At 42.1% G+C, this 20,951-nt stretch overlaps 2 protein-coding genes across 2 annotated transcripts in view; both read left to right on the top strand.

Moving 5' to 3' along the window:
* Nucleotides 1–19,785, top strand: part of LOC148027144 (protein GAMETE EXPRESSED 3-like) — a 72,637-nt gene extending 52,852 nt beyond the window's left edge. The window contains exons 5-10 of the mRNA XM_087690396.1: nt 728–1,003; nt 1,370–1,438; nt 1,625–1,761; nt 2,692–2,902; nt 5,277–5,352; nt 19,500–19,785. Coding sequence (XP_087546522.1) covers nt 728–1,003; nt 1,370–1,438; nt 1,625–1,761; nt 2,692–2,902; nt 5,277–5,352; nt 19,500–19,785 — 1,055 coding nt within the window. The remainder of the gene's footprint in view (nt 1–727; nt 1,004–1,369; nt 1,439–1,624; nt 1,762–2,691; nt 2,903–5,276; nt 5,353–19,499) is intronic.
* LOC148027143 (uncharacterized) overlaps nt 16,260–20,951 on the top strand; it is a 73,150-nt gene continuing 68,458 nt past the window's right edge. Inside the window, exon 1 of the mRNA XM_087691682.1 lies at nt 16,260–16,276. The gene's annotated coding sequence lies outside the window, so the exon portion shown is untranslated. The remainder of the gene's footprint in view (nt 16,277–20,951) is intronic.

Genomic DNA, 20,951 nt, shown 5'->3' with positions numbered 1-20,951 from the left:
GTAGAATCTTTGCTTCCTGATCCATCACTAACTAAATTAGTACTTCCATAGTCATAGGGAATGGTCAATTTTGGGTCTCCCATTTCCGTTCCCCATCCCTATTCCCGTTCCCATGCCTATTCCATGTGACCAGATGGTCACAAGGAATGAAATTTCATGGTCACAAGGACTGACAATTCATGGTCTCCCCTGTTCTCGTTCCTTCCCCATTTCCCATCCCATGTGACTATGAGTACTTCACTGTCCACCATACAATCTTGTACACCTTCCATCTGTTCACCCTCTGCTATTACACATTAGGGCTATACCTTGATATATAAGGGTTAGGGTTTATATACAGAGTCAAAGCACATCATAATTTTCCAAAATTACTTAGGGTCCATTAAAGCCTAGCAAGTACTATTGCATCTGCTTGTCTTGTACTCTCTCGCAATTGTGTCCATAAGAACAAGCCGAATATGTCCAAGTATCTATATGAGGGGTGAAATGATGATCAACAATGGCACAACAAACAAAAGGCAAGTCAAGGATGAATTTGAAATAGTAAATACAGAATACTCATGAGTTTGAAAAAATAGTACATGAGAGGGGGTCATGAATCAGATTGCTACTTTGGTTTAGATGGTTTCTTCAAGTATGATTTAACAACTACAACATTCTTTAACCTAGTTTTGCACTTGGATTGAAGATTTTGTTTTCAATTCATTTAAACACTTCCCTTCTCTAGGTCGAGTAATATTGGGTTCTTTGGATGGATTTTTATATGTTATCTCTATCGATGGACAAAGAATCAAAAGGTACCTGCATGATTCAGCTGCTTATTCGGTGATTCATAGTTGCCCTTATGTTGATTGTTCCAAGCAAGAAGTTTTTGTGGCTCAAGTGAGTGTGGATGCAAAAGTTACTTCCAAATCAGATGTATCGTATATTGCAGCAAAAGGAGTAACAATTTTTGCATTGGACACCTCAAACGGAAATGCGTTGCTTTTCGATAATTATAAAGGTTTCCCTCGTTATGTCTAAAATGTCCATTTGTTGAAAGTTGTATTTACCAATGGATTTTTCTTTCATATCTTTTTTGTTAACATCATTACAAAACTGTTGGAGAGAGAAATGTATGTGGGTACCAAGTGAAGTACTAGTTGATAGCTCCATAGAAACCACAATGTTTGCTCATGTGCTTCTGAGCAGCAACTAATTAAGAATTTCTGATCATGCTCCATTACCACTGAGAGGTATCTAGGGTAGGTTTTTTATGTAGATTTGTGCTTATTCCATGCGCTTGTGCTACTTTGTGGGTGGTTTTTGAAAAATAATTTTGTTGTTTATTCTACTTTATATGTGTTGAATTTATTAATGGTGGTGACAGGTCAGACTATTGAAAATAGAGGCGATTCTGTGCTGGACACAAGCTTGCTTCTGGCTGTCTTTGCTTCAAGTAAGTTCTGTTCAAAATGCCAAGCATAAAACGTTGTATTCAAAAATTGATTGCACATTTGCATCTTGTGGAGAGAGGGAGACTGGAACTCAAAGGAAGTCCTACCAGTAGTCACCTCCTATGGGACATGTTTCAAGGTGTGGGAGAAGCTTCAACTCAATGTATGAGGCTGTATTGATCATGCAGGCTGTCACTCTCTATGGTCAACTTCAGACCCTCCGATCCTTCGAGTGGTCCATATTCAAGACCAGCTTTGTAACATGCAATTTTCCCTCCCCAAAAGCTCATTTGATGGGGATTGTCCTCTACAAGCTGCGTTTCAAGTATGATGGTATGGCAAATGCCATATGAGCTTAGACTTCATTGACTCTAGTGAGTTTCCAACGTATAGCCTTCATGGTATTGGAGCATGAGTCTGCATTCAGGTTAAAATGGACATGGCCATCTTAGTCTGGTGGCATCCATGATTGGGCATTCGTTGCTTCAGAGAGGGGCAACATGGAGAAGAAGAAGAAGAAGGGGCAATGCTACTTCTATGGTAAGAAGGAGCATCTCTGGAAGAAGTGTAATAAATTAGCAGCATTATAGGAGAAGGACACCAAGAGCAAGGCTTCTACCACCTCTTTATCATTCTCGAATTTTGATACAAATTCCAGTTTCCTGGCCATAGCTACATGACCATGGAATTGGTTGTGTAGTCCTTGTAGTGCCCTCATCCTCATGACTTTAGTGCTAGAGAGGGAGTGTGAGTGAGTGATGGAGGTGGGGCATTTTGATATCATCCATATTCAAGTGTGGTAGACCTTAAGTGTGACGTTCTATATGCACCAATGCAGTCTGGTGGTTCAAATCCTAGAGCTGATTTGCTGAATGTTGGGAATCCATGGCCATGATGTGCTTTCCATGGAGCTAGTTTGTGATGGTATCGAAGTTCAGCTATTTCTATTGTTTGTGGTCAAGGCTTTGTTTGATCTACATTTACATCAGTCTTGCACCATGTGAGAGCTCAAGGTAGTCTTCATAGATCAGGTGGTGGATGCCTTGGGGCCTGATTCAAACAATGAAGAGTGGGATGAAATGGTTTCTTGTGCGTAGATGGCTACCCCCTGTTCGGATGTCCAGCCCAGCACTGATGTGCAACCCCCTGTTAGGAGTAAACATGCCTCCAATGCATGGAGCATACACTTGATGATGTTATAGTTGATTCTCAAGTCCCTCCACAATCTGAGCATGGTGCTTGTTCCTATGTGCAGGTGACTTCTGTGGTTAAGGAGTCCCAAGACTTGGAGTGGGAATATCTCTTGGAATTTGCCAATATGCTATTGGTTGAATATGTTCAACATAAGCATGAATCCTTTCCAGCCCAGGATAATGAGGATGTTTTAGATGCTACCGTGGATACCAACACTTTACTGCACTCTTTTTCAGCCTTCTATGAAAGAGGGGTCATCCTCTTTTTCACTGGTAGGATTATGGTGCTCTCTTGGATCCACCAATGGCTAACTCGATTTTGTAGAGGGATTGTGTAGAGGAAATTTTTGTTGGCCCACTAGGCTGAGATATCGCTCAAATTGACATGCTCTTGGGATGATCTTTTTGTCAAAGTCCCATTGTTCTTTGACAAATGCTTGGTGCATGTATGCCTTGGAGACCGTTGGTGGACTTCCGACGGTTGTTACAATAGGAATGCCCAGTATGGATTGAAGTTGAATGTTGTTTTGTAGTCTACTAGCCATTGCGTAAGGATGCTAAGGGAGCGATTGGCATGCTATTGGTTCCCCCTAGCTTGTGGGTTGCAAATCGCAATTGCCTGTGCATGCTGTGGGATAGTACGTGCAAAAGGCCTTAGCTGGTTGCACTTGAATTGTTCTGGAATGCCTTCGTTGCACTATTGTTTAAAGTGGGGAACCATTGTAGGGCATTGTTTTTTAAGTGTACAATCGGGGCATTTCATGGCTATTCGGAAAAGACCACTGCAATGGAGGGGGGTTTTGGCTTCACTAGTCCATGATGCTCCTATGATCAATGGCCCTCAAGGAAACGAGGTCCTAGTGCACCCTATTTTGGATAAAGGGAAACAACCTATGCGACCTTCGGATTCCCTTGAGCAGGACTGGCAGTGCTAGAAGAGGGAAAAAGTCTGATGTGTACTCGACAGCAGCTATGTTGAGTACTTTGCAAGACCCTTTATGCATTTATGTGCGTCACAAATATACGACATCATCAGTATCTACTCCTAATACCAAAATCTTGATGGGCCCTTGAAAATCCTTTGCTTTGAAGCCCTCTTTTGATCGTTTGCGGGACCCTCTTGTGCGGCTTGCTTTTGGTCCATGTGGTAAAGTGATCACCCCTTGGAATTGTCGATACCTAAGGGATGCTCCAAAACAAGGATATGATCCCTCCACTTCTTAAACTCATTTGTAGTATTTGTTGACTTTTTGGATGAGGGCACTCTTGATGTTATGGCTCTAAAAGTGCAGTCAAGGCAAAATCAGTCCGGACACTGAAATCTTTTAGTCATGACATATGAGTCTTGCCACTTGGAATGTGCATAGGATTTGTGTTGAGAAGTAAGCATGGGAACTCTCCTTATACTGGAGGAGATAAGGGTAGCTAGGTGTAAATGGACTGGAGGATAGGGGAGCAAGGGGAAACCCTAACCCTAACTTCTCCAGAGTCTATATAAACAGGCTAAAGTACACACTCATAGTTGAGGAGAGTGTACTAGTTGTACCTTGAACAACTGACTAAGCAAGATCTTATTCTTGTACTTGAGCTCTCTCTCTCTCCCTCTTGTGCACACTCTCTCATACTTCCAACCCTGATTTGCAACATGGTATCAGAGTTATGTCTGATTCTTCAGCTTCCCTCAGCTTTCCTACATCATTAAGTGCACACGAGGCTTCATTTTCTACCTCTTACCTCTTGACCACCATATCCACAGCTAGACCCACCTTTGATGGAGGACTTGGGGAGAACAAAAGAGGAGGTTTCAGCTCAAGGGTTCTTCTAAGGAACTCTTCCCTAGCTCAAGGTGCAGCAGCCCAGCACCACAAACCCCCACATTGGCCATGCAACAGGATGACATTGCTGAAAACGTAGAAATTGGCGCAGATTTGCAGGCGGCCTGATTCGAGCTAGACCACGACCAGTAGAGGGCACGATTGAGGCGGCCACCATAGGGATTTCAAAGCCCCCCTAGTGGGCCATCTCTCTCTAAGAGGGTTTGGAGAAATTCCTCTTGTGCTGGTTGCTATGAGCCAAACCCTAACTGTGGGTTTCTGCCAGCCATAGTGGGAGCTTCAAGCTCACTCATTTTCATTTTTTCTCTATCTGGGCATCATCAACAGTGATTTTAATCACTGAAAAACACTTGTCAAGATTTGTTAGTGCCTTGTGGAGCTTAAATGCAGAGTGCTTCTCATTCCCTGGACAATATTAAGCTTGTAAAGATCAACCTACATTATGAGTACTAGAATGGATGTTGGTAAGAGTGCTTCTTAGCACTACTAATGCATTCAACTGATGCTACTTACTGTTTGTTGCTGGTAAATCAAAGAAATGAGTGTTATTGTGCTCTCCTCTGATTCATCCCATAGCATAGAGTTGATTGATAAGCTGTGCTCCACCAAGAACTCCTCTAATAGGCCACATTATCAGGAGGAGCGTGAAGTCCGTTCAAAGCTCACCTCATTGAAACCTAGGAAAACAGTAAAGCTTAAATCAAGGGTTGTTCGAAGAGCAGGACCTCCAAAATCCTATCTTGTGATATTACATATGTATGATTTCCAACTTTTTTCATCTCTACAGCTTTAAAGTTGGTTATCATTTGTAGGGCTATCAGTTCTGCTATTTGGTTTGTACTTGGCCACTTGTAAAGGAGTAGACATTGCCACTGCTCAAGGCAATAGGTAAGACCTTCCTATAATGGCCATGGCCTATGCAGATATAAGGCCTCAAATTTGCAAGTTCAATGGAAAAAATTTCCATCCTTGGCAAGTTCTGGTAAAATATAAAATGATGGAATGAGGCTACTGGCCCTTCATAAAAGGGACCAAGGTTATTGACCCATCTAGTCCTCTTGATGTAGAAGATGATTAAAGGGCTCAAGCCATCATCATGCTTCATTTGGATGAATCTTTAATTCATCATATTGGCCAACTCTCCATTGCCAAGGAGAAGTGGGATGAACTTGAAAGGCTCTACAACGCTATAGGGAAGAACTCCAAGATCTTTCTAAAGATTGAGTTTTTTAGCTTGGAGTATAAACAGAGAGAAGATCTAAGTAAGTTTATTTCACATATGAAGGGGCTTATGACACAGCTGGCCTCCGTTCAAGCACCAATTCATGATAAAGATGCCATTGCCATCCTTCTGAAGTCTGTGAAGAAGGTTTTTTCAACCCTTGTGATTACCCTACTAATATCCCGAACTCAACCTTGGCAAGTACCATCCAGTCATGCCTGGATGAAGAGAAGAGAAACCATACTGAAGGGACTTCACCATTTAGTTCCCGTGACTAAGTGTTAGTCCATACAGCTTCTACTAAGTGCTTCTGTCACAAAAAAGGGCATATTGTAAGCAATTGCTAGAAGAAATATCCTGACAAAATGAAGTGCAATAAATGCAAAAAGACCGGGCATATCACCAGTAAGTGTCCGAGTGTTCCAGAAGTACCTAAGGAATTGGAGGTTAACTTTGCCTCCCAATCCACAGATGACCGACTCTTTTGAGTCTTGTAACACTCTCTACCTATAACCTTTTTTTGCAGCTTGATTTATAAAGGCATCTCATTGTGGATTAAGGGGGGCATCCTATCATGCTTTATCCAATGCCACGTGGCATTGAGGGGGGGTGTTGAGAAGTAAGCATGGAAACTCTCCTTGTACTGGAGAGGATAAGGGTAGCTAGGTGTAAATGGACCGGAGGACAGGGGAGCAAGGGGAAACCCTTAACCCTAACTTCTCCAGAGGCTATATAAACAGCCTAAAGTACACACTCACAGTTGAGGAGAGTGTACTAGTTGTACCATGAACAACTGACTAAGAAAGATCTTATTCTTGTACTTGAGCTCTCTCTCTCTCCCTCTTGTACATACACTCTCTCATGCTTCAAAGTCTGATTTGCAACAATTTGTTCATTCAACACCACACAAATTTTCTTGTGGAATCTTTCCATCCAATGTCTTGTGAGGTTACCTATTTATCAAGTGAACAGTAGTCTTAGCCCAAAAACCATGTGTGGGACCTACATTAGATACCATACTATGAACCGTCTCTTGAATAGTCCAATTCATTTTCTCAGCCACCCTATTTCAAGCTGGGTTTTCTAGAGTTGTTAACTCTCTTTTAATGCCATGCATGTCACAAAAATTTTAAAAGCTTGAGAGGTATACTCTCCACGATTATCAACCCATAAGTATTTCCACTTCTTTTCTTATTATTCTTCAATATAGGCTAATAACTTTTGGAAGGTATCCGAGACATCACTCTTTTTATGACTAGGAAACACCCATATGACTGCCGTGCGTTCTGCATGACAATCAATGGGATGTGTTGTGTGCTGTTGAGCATAAAAATCATAGTGAAGCCGGAAAAATTGTGGATTGCCATGGGTGTTGGTTGCTCTATGGATTGGCCTTAGATCGATGCTATTTTTGTGTGCTTATGGTCGTGAATGGCAAGTTTCAGTCCGGTCTTGTGAAGAATGACGTCCATGACCACTTTTTAGTAGTTGAAATTCTATTTGAAGGGGAGGTACTATGACTGGTAGGCCTCTATGTACCAAATGACTCTTCGTCTCAGTAGGATTTGTGGGATCAGCTGGTAGCTTGCTTGTCTCTTTGTAGACTGGGAATATTAATGGGAGTTTTCAATGTGTGTTTATCATTTGCAATCTACCTTTGAGCACTTGGTGATGGATGCACTTGAGAGCCGTGCGTGGCATGATTTTGAGATGGTTATTTTAAACTAGGATATTTGGTCTTGGCTCCGCCCATCGGATTCGGATTTTACTTTTCAATCAATACAGTACTCTGCCACATGGTCTTGCTTGGACCGAATGTATGTTATGCACGATGATGTTTTCTTGCAAGCGATTTTGGATATCGAGGTGCTGCAACAATATGTTTTGTTGGAACATTTCCCTTTGCAGTTTGACATGCTTTCCTACCCTATCGCTCCTTTTGCACAAATCTTGGGAAGGCTCTCATTGCATTTTAATTCATCTTATTTGAAGCACCCATTCTTCAATGGTGTAAAAGGAAAGAAAGGATATAAGGGAATGAAAGCTGTTTTCCATCACTCCTTTTGCACAAATCTTGGGAAGGCTCTCATTGCATTTTAATTCATCTTATTTGAAGCACCCATTCTTCAATGGTTATATGGAGTAGTTGGTTGATAGGCTTCTACTTGATTTGCCTATAGGGGATAGTGATTTTTTTGAGCAACTGCTCCATAACATGCAGAGGGATGCTAGACATTACAGCATTCATTATGCTTCTCTTTGTAGGCAGTGTCGGCATGCTGCTGAAGCTATGCTAGCATTGGTCCGCTCCTTGTTCCACTCCTTGCTAATTGATTCCCCAAATGATCCATTCTTGCTACCACTAGCCACAAGGCTGACAAATCTCATTCAGCAAATCCAATTGACATCTTATCAGCAAGCCAAATTGCAAAGCTTGATTGAGAATCTACAAGATGCTTCATGTCACTTGCATAGCTTGCATCCCTCTCCTACTCAAGAAAATATTTTGCGCCTCCAGCATGCACTCAGCTTGATGGTTACGGACTTGCAGTCCATTGTGCATATGTTTAGAGAATGTTTCATTGACCTTCTTGGTACTTTGTCTCTTCCTACTTAGCAGTGGTTAGGAATCAAGTATTGTGAGGTATGCATGATGATTTGGACAAAAATATCTCAGAGGGAGAGGTCATGGATGTTTTGCTATATCTACCCAAGTCCCAAGGACAAATGTCAAGGATGGGATGGCTTGGCTAATGAGTTTTTTGAAGGCTATGTAGCCTCTCTTGCCAAACCTTTGGCAGCCATGTGCCAACAGATTTGGGAGACTGGAATTATACACACCTCGTGGAAGGTGGGGGTCATTAAGCTGATTCTAAAAGTGCCATCACCCTCGATCCCGGAACACTGGCAGCCAATTTCTTTGATGGGATCTATGCACAAAATTTTCACTAAAGTCATGGCTAGTCATCTCCATAAGCACCTCATTTCTCTTGTGCACCCTAATCATTATGGATTTATCAAGGGCCTGAATATCTTGGACAATGTATTGAATGTTTTTTTTTTCAGAGAAAAGTGAAAATTCTATTAATACACCTCAGAACAAAGTGTCCCAAGGCAAAAACCAATTGCAAAGCAGCCTTGTGAGGGACTTCCATATGAACAATTATATAACAAGGGGAAGTCTATTACAAAGCTTGAGTGAATAGCCAGTGTGGAGGTCTATAGTGCCAAACCATGTGGGTTTGGAAGAGGAAAAAGGTGCTAGAATCCCATGTCATGAGAAAAGCATCTCTCCTCTTCCTCATAGTCTTTGAGCTGCCTTGTATTCTCTCACATCTCCCACGAAGAGTATGCATGGTCTTTGTCCAAATCTTGGAAAGAGTCTCTATAGTAGATATGTCCAATAAATCAATAGGTTAGCTACATTTGGTTGTCCATATGTACTAAGAAATACTGCTAGCTATGACCTCCCATTTGTGACAATGTCCTTGAGTCCATACTGTCTATGAGAATCTGGCATGAAAGTCCTGCTCACTAGCTGCCTCAAGATGAGATAAGCGTGACACCCCTGTACATCCTCATACCCACAAGCTTGGCCTTTGTCAGTGACCCATGCAACTGTTCCCCACATAGCAATCATAGAATTTGTAGTGCCATGAAACGCCATCCTAAGGGCTCTCCTCTAGACCTCCTGAGCCGGTGGGCAATCCCATAAGCAATGCCTCTGAGTCTCCTCATGCTCCAAACATCTAATGCAAGGAATAGGTTCTCTACCATAGCCAAGCCATGTGCAGCCATGTGCCAACTGCTTAACTCCTGTGTGCTAGTAACCAAAGAAAGAGTGAAATCTTTCTTGGTCTAAAGCTGTCCTACAATCTCCTTTAGAGGTTTGCTAGGAAAGGTTGTGATATACCTTGGATAGTCCAATGCTTAGTTGGCACCACTCTAGTCTTGCTCATTTGTGTTCTCCTCTCCAACCTAGTGGTATAGCCAATGAAGGGGTCATCTTCAGGTGTCTTTGCAAATGAATCTCTCTATACCCACTTTGCAGGATCCCATTGAAGCCTCTGTAGTGGCCTCCTTCTACATGACAATGTCTCCATGCATCTTCCATACAAGTTTGAGGGTTTGGGCCTAAGTACCAAATCCTATCACAATGAGCAACAACTCTAATCCTTTGTGGAGAGCATCCTGTGAACTCTAATGAATTCAGGTCCTCTTGCCTAAGTCTGTCATCCATCTCTACTAAAAAGTAAACACACTCTCTCCTTGGTGGCTACCACTACAAGAAGGATCTCTTCTCTGGTAAAGATCCATATCCATGTCTGATTTGTCATTGTCATTCCTCCATTCAAGGGGTGCCACCTCCATGATGCCCTCCATTATGACTTTGGCCCCCTGATACCTCAAAGTCTTTGTCTCTGTATATGGGCTGTCAGCTCTAGAAAGGAAAACCACTCCTCCACTGTAGAAGGTACTTATGCAGAGAACCTCCCCCAAGATAGGAGGGTCCTCTTTCCAATTGTCGGGCCTCTCTCTGTCTTGAGTAGCTGATTAAAAAGAAGTGGCTGCCTCAACTTCTCTTCAACACTCGTTGGGTCAATTTGATGAAATCTCGTAGATATTGATCTCCATGCCTGTATAATAGATGCAGCAAACCTGACCTCAAAACTGTTCCCAAGTCCTGTAGCTTGGATATGCTGAAATATCCAATATGTGCTAGGCTACCACGGCCCTCCATGAGCAGGAAAAACCCTCTCTAATCTCCATAATAGTAGCTTCTTCCATGGCCTCTCACCGAAAAGAAGGCCCTTCACAATGACCTTTACCATTAGTGCTCTACTTTAACTATCCGAGTCAATAACCCCCAAAACACCCTTGGATCTAGGCTGGATGATAACATCCCAAGCTACCTTAGCCCTTGCAAGACTACCATTTGCACTTGACCAAACAAAATTCCTGATGAGCCACTTCAGTTGGCCAATGCATGCCCTAGAGAAGGCCCAACAAGAAGTTATGTAGTACATGGTGGCTAATAGAATCTGATTTGCAACTACCACCCTGCCTGCTAGTGATAGTCTCGCTGTGCTCCAATATAGTGACTTTTGTCTTATGCTAAGTAATAAGGTGAAGAAATATCAATGCCTACATGGCAGCCCAAGTATCCCATAGAAGTGCCATGGGGGACCCAAGTAAAACTCTCATGTGGTTTCAACTCTAAATGTGTCATCCCCAAACTTTACATTTAGCAACTTCTTAAACTCTGGAATGGGAAGTCTGATGCCTGGAATACTTGTATTCCTATCCCTCAAGAAGGAGCTCATAGCCTTTGCAAAACATAAGAAAAGGAGAGGTGCAAGGGGGCATCCCTGTCTTATTGACCTCTGAATACTGAATTTGGCACCTTTGGTCCCACTAATGAGGACTTGGCTGTGACCTGATGAATATAGAGCCGATATACCTTTGATCCACTGCTCTGGGAAAACCATCCTCAACATGGTGCCCTCTAGAAACTCCCAATCAACTCTATCATAGGACTTCTTGAAATCAAGAAGCAAAACAATGAGATTTTGTCCCTTGGATCATGCAAGAGCTATGGAAATCCTCTCTTTCGAGAGGTGATGCTCTTGTAGTGGGAAATCCTCTCTTTCGATTGTAGTGGGAAATTTTCTCTTTCGAGAGGTGATGCTCTTGTAGCATAAGAAAATCGACTAATCCTCCAACCAACACTCTATGGAGATCTTGTCTCATAATGCTCCGTCCTTGGTGGAAAAGTCTTCCACCAAAGCCTTGAATGTTCCACGAGAGGATCCTCATGAAGGTTGTCTAAGTCCCTTAGATTGGCATGGCTCCATGGACCATGCCTATCTCTTCTGCCACCTAGTGTATACTGTGTCCTATCTCATTGCTACAATTTCTTTAGCCTCACGAAGAGATGGGAACTCGATGGAGTTCAAAGAATCATCTGAATCTATGCCAAACTCCTCGCTCCCTCCCTCCGTCCGATGAGTAGATGGATCCATCTCTCTCTCCATGGGAATCTCTCCCCCTTGTGAGTATCAGGGACCTAAGAAACAAGCTGCTCGATGGAGGTCCCAACTAGGGAACCATCTCAAGTGTTCCAGGTGCATCCATGATTGCCTCACAAGGTTGGGAGGTGTGAGTAGTTGCTTCATCCCACATAGAGAAGTCATTGCCGCTCTAGCTACTGGTCATACCATAGGTGGCCCAACCTCTGTCACGTGTGGTGTGGGAGAGAGAACCTCAGGTATAGTCATTTCTGTTGCTTCAGGAGGCACAATTGGATTCTTGTGTGTATCAGGTTTGGGATTCTTAATAACTATCCATCATCTCTCGACTTGCTACTTTTGTTGCTGCCTTTTTTTTGTTTGTAATAGGTAATTGTATTAATTGTAAAAAAAGTACAAAATTACATGATTGCAAGATGCACGATGGCTATAGGCCTTTGTGCAACTTGTTTTGTAGAATATCAAATAACTAAAGGAGTACAAAAGTCACGCCAAAGAAGTAGCAGAGATTGCCATATGCCAAGGAGCTATATCCTCCTTGGGGAGAAGATCAACATGCTGCACAAGATATAGTTGCTAGTGTAGAAGACCCTTAAGTTTGGCTATGTGTCCTTGGATGCCTGTGACAGAGTCAAAGACAAAAGCATTCCAAGTGATCAAATTATGCCAATAGCCCCAAAATCTGAAAAAATGGAACAAGAGCTTCATATTTGGCTACAACAGGGTGGGATATTTGGCCGTGCCAAAACGCAATCAAAAGGGCATAGTGATAGACCGACAACTGCTTGTCAAATATTTGTCAAAAGAGTCCAAATTTTCCTAGCCAAAGGGCAGGAAATAAATCTATGATGCGAAGATTCCACATTGGTTCCTTGTGTGGGAGAATGTGGTGAGGTTACAAAGTGAAGATGGTCACATGGTCATGGACCCCCGATCTATTGCTTGTTTGTGTTGGGACTATATGAAAGTTTTAGGTTTGCGGTAGGCATGTTTTCCTTGGGTTGCTCAGGCCCACACAACCTTTTGTCCTAGGACTTACAAAACTTCTTGGATGTTATGGCCATGTGCCAGCAGGTTTGGGTTTTAGGCAATATGCATTTATCATGGAATGAAGGCGTGATTCAGTTGACTCCTAAAGCTCCCTCTCCTTCGAATCTATGTATACGATCTTTGTGAAGGTGTTTACAAATTGTCTATATAAACACTTACCTAGTCTTGTGCATGCATACCAATACGGGTTTATTAGGGTAGAAACATTCTCTATAATATTCTGAATGTGCAAAGAGCTATAGATTATGCATAACATGTAGCAGGAAGTTGTTCTGATGTAGTTGGACTTGGAGAAGGCATTTGATTTCCTGGAATGGTCTTTTCTTGTGGATCTCATGTAAGCCATCGGCTTTGGGCTTCATATGTCCAGGTTGATCTATACCATTAGTATGGACACTACTCATGTTATGCTAAACGGTGGAGTCACTGAGTCCTTTCCCTTGCATGCTTGGTACAGCAGCCAAATTTTCTCCTTTTGGTATGGGGATTCCATTGAGCAGTCTTGTAACTCAATAGCAAGGTATGCTGTTGTTTTTGAGTTAAATATCAGAAAATTAGGTTATGACAGTACTATGGGCTGAGATCCTTTCTTCTTCTTTAAAATCTCAAGCGTGATACACTTTCTAGGCAATTTTGTCACGAAGAAAACGATATTCTCATAGTTTCATTGCAAGAAATCCCTGTGTTCATGAGGGGAACAACGTGGGTTTGCAAGAGGACTATGTAGGAGAGTTATCTTAGCAAATGTTCCACAAAATTGGATTCAAATGCTTGTTATCATTTTTAGGGTTTGGTAGGCTGAAGTGTTCATTAGTAGTTTTGAAGACTCTATAGCTGGTTGGAGGCCAGTAGTGAAGGTGTCAAGGCCATTGTGCACTCGTGGATCAGTTATGTCACAAGAAATTGCTGAAATACAGCCATTTGTAACCAATTTCGAGCATATTTAAGTAATCTAAAGAAATATGCCGAAAGGGGGCCAAGTTTTGAGGCCAACAAGTGTCAATGTGTGGTGCAGGACTCTAGCTCTAGTTGTGTATGGAGTTTTCTTGCTGAGTTAAGTACTCGCTAAAATGTGGTTTATTGCCCTTTGGGCTTACAAAGGGTGGTTTCAGCACCCTTCCCTCTTTGCCGATTGGTTTGTCAAGGTTGCCTGCTAAGTCCTTTGTTCTTTGCCTTCGCCACTTACCCCATTTTGACGATGTTGTTGTGTCTAGCATCCAATGCTGAGGTGGTTGGACCCCATTTTGACAATGTTGTTGTGTCTAGCGTCCAATGGTGAGGTGGTTGGATTCTCTCTCCCTTCATAGGAACAATTGGTGGGCCATGCCTTGGGGGATGACACTTTCATGTTTCTTAAGGCTGATCCGGATAATATACAAAGAGCAATGGCCACACGGGACTTATTCGCCCTTGCCTTGGGACTACACATTAATGCATCCAAGTTGGCCCTTATTAGCTGCCTTGAGAGTGATCTTCGGGCCTTGGGTTGGCAAGTTGATGTGGTGCTTAAAGGCTCAGTTTTTAGGCACTTGGGCTATCCCTTGGGAGTGCAGGTTTCACCTAAAGTGCCTAATAGATTGGATCTCCTTGCATATTATGGATAAGTTCTTGTATTGGAAATCGCAAGCTTGACCTTTTCACATGAGATTAAAAATAGTGTGACAATCATGATACTGATGGTTTCGTATTACCTTCCCTTGCTTCCTTGGCCAAAGTCTCATTTGCAACAAATTAGTCAACCCATTTGGTTTTTGCTTTGGAAAACAGAATCTACATGGATGGGTACTCTCTTTGTTGGTCACTGTTCTGGACCTCGTGTGAGGTTGTAGGCAAACTCAGTCCTCGATTGCTAGATTCTTCCTTGAAATTCAGGGTATCAAGCATGGGGACACCAGGATTTCTGTTTCATGGTGGCATGTGGTTAATACCGAACAGCCTCTCCATCTTAAGTCTTCTATGTTGTTGATTCATTTGGTCCACTTCTGGAGATCTGTCCTTGTGAAATCTTCTTGGCACCCACCTTTGGATCAGGAGGCAGCAAACTCCGTGAAAGCGGAAGTGCTGCCATTTCAGAGCTTCTCTCCTAGCAAGGCAAAGATGAACAAAGGCCGATGTTGAATAGGATGAGGTACTTGGGGCTCGTCACTGTTGTTGATGCTCTTCTACCTGTCAGTGGGGCTGTTATATCCTTCAAATCGGTTCAGCGGTACTTTCATGTTCCCTGAGGCTACTGCTACTTGTGGAAGGCCATGCCACCTCTTTATGGGCCATGCAGCCTCTCCCCACTTTGGACCATAGGAATGTACTCATGAGGGAAACCGATTCAAATACAATCGATCTATCTACTCCAAGCGAAAGCAATCAAAGAAATATTGGTGCAAAAATTTGATGGAAGTTCAAGTACATGCAAATTTTAGGCATGGTACATATGATAACAATGAATCCACAAATCTGAAAGGCCCCACTACATGGCCATCAGTTTTTAGAAGTTTATGCTAATAGCTAGAGTGACAATTAATGCAAAAATATTTTCCACGGAAGTACATCCTCAGGTGCATGTGACAATTTTGTCGACTCAAAATGGGCTATAACTTGATTTGGATGGTAAGGAAGACCACCACTAAAACCTTACGAGGGGGATAAATACAATGGTTGAGTGAATGACCAATGTGGTGGGTTACAATGCCAGATCATGTTTTGTGTGAAGTGAAAAGAACTTCCACAGTCCCATGTTTGCATAAAAACCTCTCTCCTCCTCATCTGCTCAAGGTCACCCTACCGTCTCTCCCATCTCCCTTGGAGAGTATAAATAGTCATTGGTCAAATCCTAGAAAGAGTCCTTGTAGTGAATACATCCGGGAGATCAATGGCATGACTACAACTCACAAATTCCCCATCTCACATAGAGGGCTCTTTAGGTCTCATGGAGTGTCAGTGTGACCGGAAAAAATCATTCAATCACCCTAGAGTGCTGGAGCCTTGATTGAATTAGTTTTTGCAGACAAGTTGCACAACAGTGGGCTCAGGTCCCAAAATTTTTGTTTGCTGTGATGTTAATGAATGCCACATGGTAGATTGCACATTTTCTGGTTAAATCTAGCCAGCTGACAACAAACCCGGATGGAACATGTACATTTTAACTTTTCGTAGCAGACTCTGATGCAGTATTCTGCTTCTAGACTCTCCTGTCTGGTGTCTTCCTTCAATGTATCCTCCTATGATTATCCAGCTTCTCCTCCCTTTTTGCAACTACTTTTACTAAACATTTCTCGATACCTACTTTTCTTAGCATGCATATGGTGAAGTTATGTGGTACATTATGATTCTAGAGACAGGGTCATGCATTCATTGAGTAAACTATCAAAATTGTTTGCTTTTATATGCCAGTCCAGTTAAGACAGCAGGTGTGATCTTGTGATGCAGATGACTTTTAAATGTGTTTGCAAACATTTTCTGATGCCTGATTGCCTTGTTTTTGCAGATCAATCAGGAGGTATTTGCAATAATGTCGGTGAGTTTACATGTTAATCCCAGTCTTGCATATCCAATAGAGGGCCATTAATTGTATCACTCATGTATTATGCTGGATGAATACTGAAGTGGGAAGATTTTGAGAGGTCAAATAGAATTTTACTTTTTTCAATTCTGATGTTATTTACGGCCTGTGCTTTACTGAGATGAAAACATTAGTGCAGGCTGGCAATGCTGAGAGAGAAAAATGTATTGGCATAGGGCACAGACCTATGGCCCCTGATATGGAAGTGTTTACTTCAATGCAATGTTTATATGTGGGTTTGATAGGATGATGTAGTTATGAGCTTTGGAAGAGTCAGTCCAGCCACATTTCTGTCCAAGGTGCATACAAAAAGAATGTGGTTTGTGGGTCTATACTACAGGGATGTGCACTAAACTGAAGCAGAAGCAATAAGCATGTGAGACAGTAACACAAATCCACATGAACGAAGACAATGAACACGAGCCTCAATAATGGGTAATAGAATTCATAGCATGAGCAAAAGATGCAAAGCATACCACAGTGGAAGCACAAGGCCTCAAGGGTGGACCTCCCCCAAGTGCACCTAGATCTCTCCTTTTTTTTCCGTAAAGGGTAATTGTATTGATTACCAAAACATAATCTCAGCATGACCAAGAATACAAAGATATAGCATGACCAAAAGTACAAAGGGTAAATATGATCGATAGGGGAGCTCAAGAAATTGCAGTGTACCAAGAAAGAAAATCCTGTCAAGGGAGAATATCTACTAACTCAATCATGTCAAGCTGCCAATGAAGAAGGCCTCTCAAGTGGACTATATAACTTTGCACTCTTGAAGAAGAATCGAAAATGAATGCAGTCCTTTGGAAGCATTGATAGCCCTGCCACTCGAGACCAAATGGCAGATAGTAGCGACCAAACTTTCCTCGCCACATTGGGACAAGAAAGGAACTGATGATAAGAAGTTTCCACATAAATCATACAAAAGAAAAAACCATTCAAAATATGACATTTGGAGAGTGCACATGGAAGAGGAAGAGCACCAATCAGCATTCACCAGATGAAGACCTTGTATTTGAATGGTGTCTTGTTAGTTTTCTCTTTTCTTCGTAATGGGCGATTATATTATCAATTACATGAGAAATACAAGTCATTGTACTATACCGGAAGAGATTGCCATATGTCAAGGGACTAAATCTTCTCCTTTTCATAATGAGTTGTTATATTATACCAAATCACATGAGGAATACAAAAGTCACAGCAAGGAAACATAATAAATTTTTGTGTGTGAAGGAACCAAGTCCTCTCTAGGAAGAAGGTCAGCGTTCTAAATGAGATCTAACTATTAATGTAGAAGACCCTTGAGCCTAGCAATATGTCCTCTAACACTAGATGTAGAGTCAAAACAAATGCATTCGGGGTGACCTTGTTGTGCCAACCACCCCAAAATCTGAAAAAGTGGAACAATATCTTCATATCTAGCTGCATTGGAGTGGGATATTTTGCCTTAGCAAAGACCTAGTTAGACGGGCATAGTGATGGCCCAACCACAGCTCTTCAAATATCAGACAATAGGGTCCATATTTTTCTAGCTAAAGGGCAGCAAATATATTTGTGATGAAAGGATTCCAGACTGACAGTACAAAAAAGCCAACAGCTGTTGCGACGCTTTGAAAGAGCCAAGGCAAGGGGAAGGCTATCAATCAACTCTCTCCAAAGAATGACCTTACATTTGAATGGAGTCTTGTTTAGCCAACCTTCCATCACAGTCATTTTCCACCAAGCCTTAGATTTATATAGGCCCCAAACGACATTGGCTTTGGTGACCAACCAACGATGATCTTTGATCATGAGATGATACACCTGATTAATCGAAGCCTTTTCAAGATCAAGCTGATTCTCAAGATCCCAATCTTGCCAAGGACGATTAGAAGGAAGGGCACAAAAAGGTTGCCTATGTTGGACTATCATCAAAATCTGGTCCTATATGCTAGATATGACTCACCCCTACGCTCACAGAGAAGTGTCCGTGATCCGTGGTAGGACATTGGGGCACTTTTTACTCTCGTTATGAGAGGTTTTTCCTCAGAGTTATATTCTCTTTTATTTTATGTGCTTATGTTACATAGTTTGGACAATTATCGTGTTTTACACCTTTTGGGTGTGAATTCACATTCACAACCCTAAGATTTAAGGGTTGTACTTTGTACTTGCATTACACTCATTGGTAATTGCATTGGGAATCGTGTCTTCAAATCTTACACTCTTCATTGTCAACTGTGTACTCTTAGCTAAGCTTCAATCTTCTCCATCTCATGTTTGGTATCAGAGCAGGGATTTAGCTCAATTGCTCATGCCATCAGTGGTAGTGCCAAAGCCATAGTGCCAGTGCCGCGTGCCTAGTAGCCAGTGCTAGTAGCATTGCTACTCCTAGCTACCTTCTGCACCACCACTTGCTATGCTTGTAGGTCGGCCCCTAGCAGTCGCCTGTAGTGCCGCCAGAGCCTCCTCTAGCTCTAGCTTGGGCATCGCCTCCAGCTCAGTTGCCCCTGGGCCAACCATTGCTTGCCTGAGCTCATCCGCCTATGCCTGGATTTCCGCCACTTGGTTGTCAAGTCTACCAGGTTTGCCACTGGCAAGCACCATCTATCGCAGGGCCATTGGCTGCAGGCCACCAACACAGAAGGTAACATAGACGTCTATCTATTTTTTATTCAACATTTTGAATTTCAAAAAGGTGCTTCTTACTTGAGCAGTCTCGTGTATTGGACATACTTCTGGTAGTGATTTCTTGAAAACGGAGCCAAGGAATTTGGGGCTTTTTGGTTTAGTGTAGCCATTGGCACATGTACTATAGGTTTACTCTGAAATAGATTGAAATTGTGCATTTTAGACAACAAAATTTTGGGTCTTTTGCATTGATTGTGTTGGTGAGCACTGTTTGTGCATTGGACATCATGTACATTGGAAATTTTTGACAAAGTGTGACACAAATTTGTCAATTACAGCATGGTGCGTGCTGTAAATTCTGGAAATTTCCAGATTTCCAGGTTGTTTCAGCTTTAACTCTTGCTCTTGTGCTCTTTGAAATAGTGACATTTGCTATGGTCAATTAGGGACGGAGTGATGTATTCACATATGTATCCAAGGAGGATAGATTGGATGGCAATAATTATTCTCTATGATCTTTCATGATGAAGAATATGCTGATTGTGAAAAATCTTTGGGATTATGTTAGTGGTGAGGAAGTTCGTCCTGGAGTTATGGCTCGTGCATCACCTCCTACAGGAGGACTTGGTCAAAGGCCTACTCGAGCTCAACTACTTTCCCAGAGATCAGTAGCACAAAAGGCTTGGGACACACAGGATGCTAAAGCATTGTCATTGATTGCATTGGCAGTTCAGTGGTCTATAATCCGGCACATACAGTCTGTAGCTTCTTCTCGTGAAGCATGGCTTACACTTGAGCAGATGTTTGCTGGAAAAAACGAGATTTGCATCTCTTTCTTGAAGAAAGAGCTTTAGAATGTGAAGATGGATGAAAGTGATTTAGGACTTGCATGAGCAACTAATGAATGTAGATGAGTATTATTGTGATGCACAGTTGATATCTACTACTATGAATTCTTTGCCAATCTCTTATTTGGCCTTTCATATGGCCCTAAATCTCACCATGAGAATTTGTCTGTAGCCACTTGCTTTTCTTTAGTTGGTTAGTTTGCTCCTAGAAGAAGAGCAAACAAGAAACAATTGTGGGTGGATGTAATAGCCTCTAAACAGGATTTTACAGTGAGGCAGAAGGGCATGGACAGCCAGTCTAAAAATGCTCCGCAGAGTTCTGGAAGCTCAGATACTTCACAAAGCAGCAAGAAATAGGGGGGCACACAAGCCAAGAAGGGCAAGTGTCACTATTGTTAGAAGCCAGGTCATTACATCACGGCAAGTGCCACTATTGTAAGAAGCTAGGTCATTATATCATGGAATGTAAATAGCATATTGCCAAGGAGGAGTCAGGGATGTTTGTTTCTGATGCACCTTCTATTGCTATAGAGTTCGTGTCTTTTGTTGTAAACCGTGTCTACTATTTTTACACTTGCAATTATGAATCTTCTTGGGCTGATAGAGCATTTAGCTCTGCTAAGGGTGCTAGCACTTGGTTCTTTGCTTCTAAGCACATTACATTCCACATGGATTTCTTTTCCTTTGTTATTATAGCTTCTGTTGGCAAGTCTATGTAGTGTGCCAACAATGCATCTTACCCTATTCGAGGTATTGGGGAGATTATCTTGAAAGCCATTGATGGCTTTACTTTCCATTTACAGGATGCATTATATGTGCCAGGCATAAAGAAGAATTTGTTGTCCATTTCTTCTTTGGCAAAGTGTGGTATGTAGGTCACATTTGATGATGACAAACGTATGGTCAGGGATAAAGAATTCTTGACTTTGGTTTTGACTGGCACATTACGTCATGGACTCTATGAGCTAGATGCATATTCGATTGATCCGTCAATCTATTTAGCATCTACTCTTACTCTTGCTATGTCACAGGCAGAGTTATGGCATGCTCGCTTGGGGCTTGTCAACTTTGGTAGTTTTATGCTTATGCAGCGTACTCAGATGCTAGATAGCTTACCTCTTTTGGAGAGACCTCGAGAGTATATTTGTGAGGGATGCATTTTGGAAAATGCA

This window comes from Lygodium microphyllum, chromosome 13 (genome assembly GCF_053477565.2).
Source record: "Lygodium microphyllum isolate KBCC chromosome 13, Lygodium_microphyllum_v1.1.10, whole genome shotgun sequence".
NCBI lineage: Eukaryota > Viridiplantae > Streptophyta > Polypodiopsida > Schizaeales > Lygodiaceae > Lygodium > Lygodium microphyllum.
This window is presented reverse-complemented; position numbering and strand designations above follow the sequence as displayed.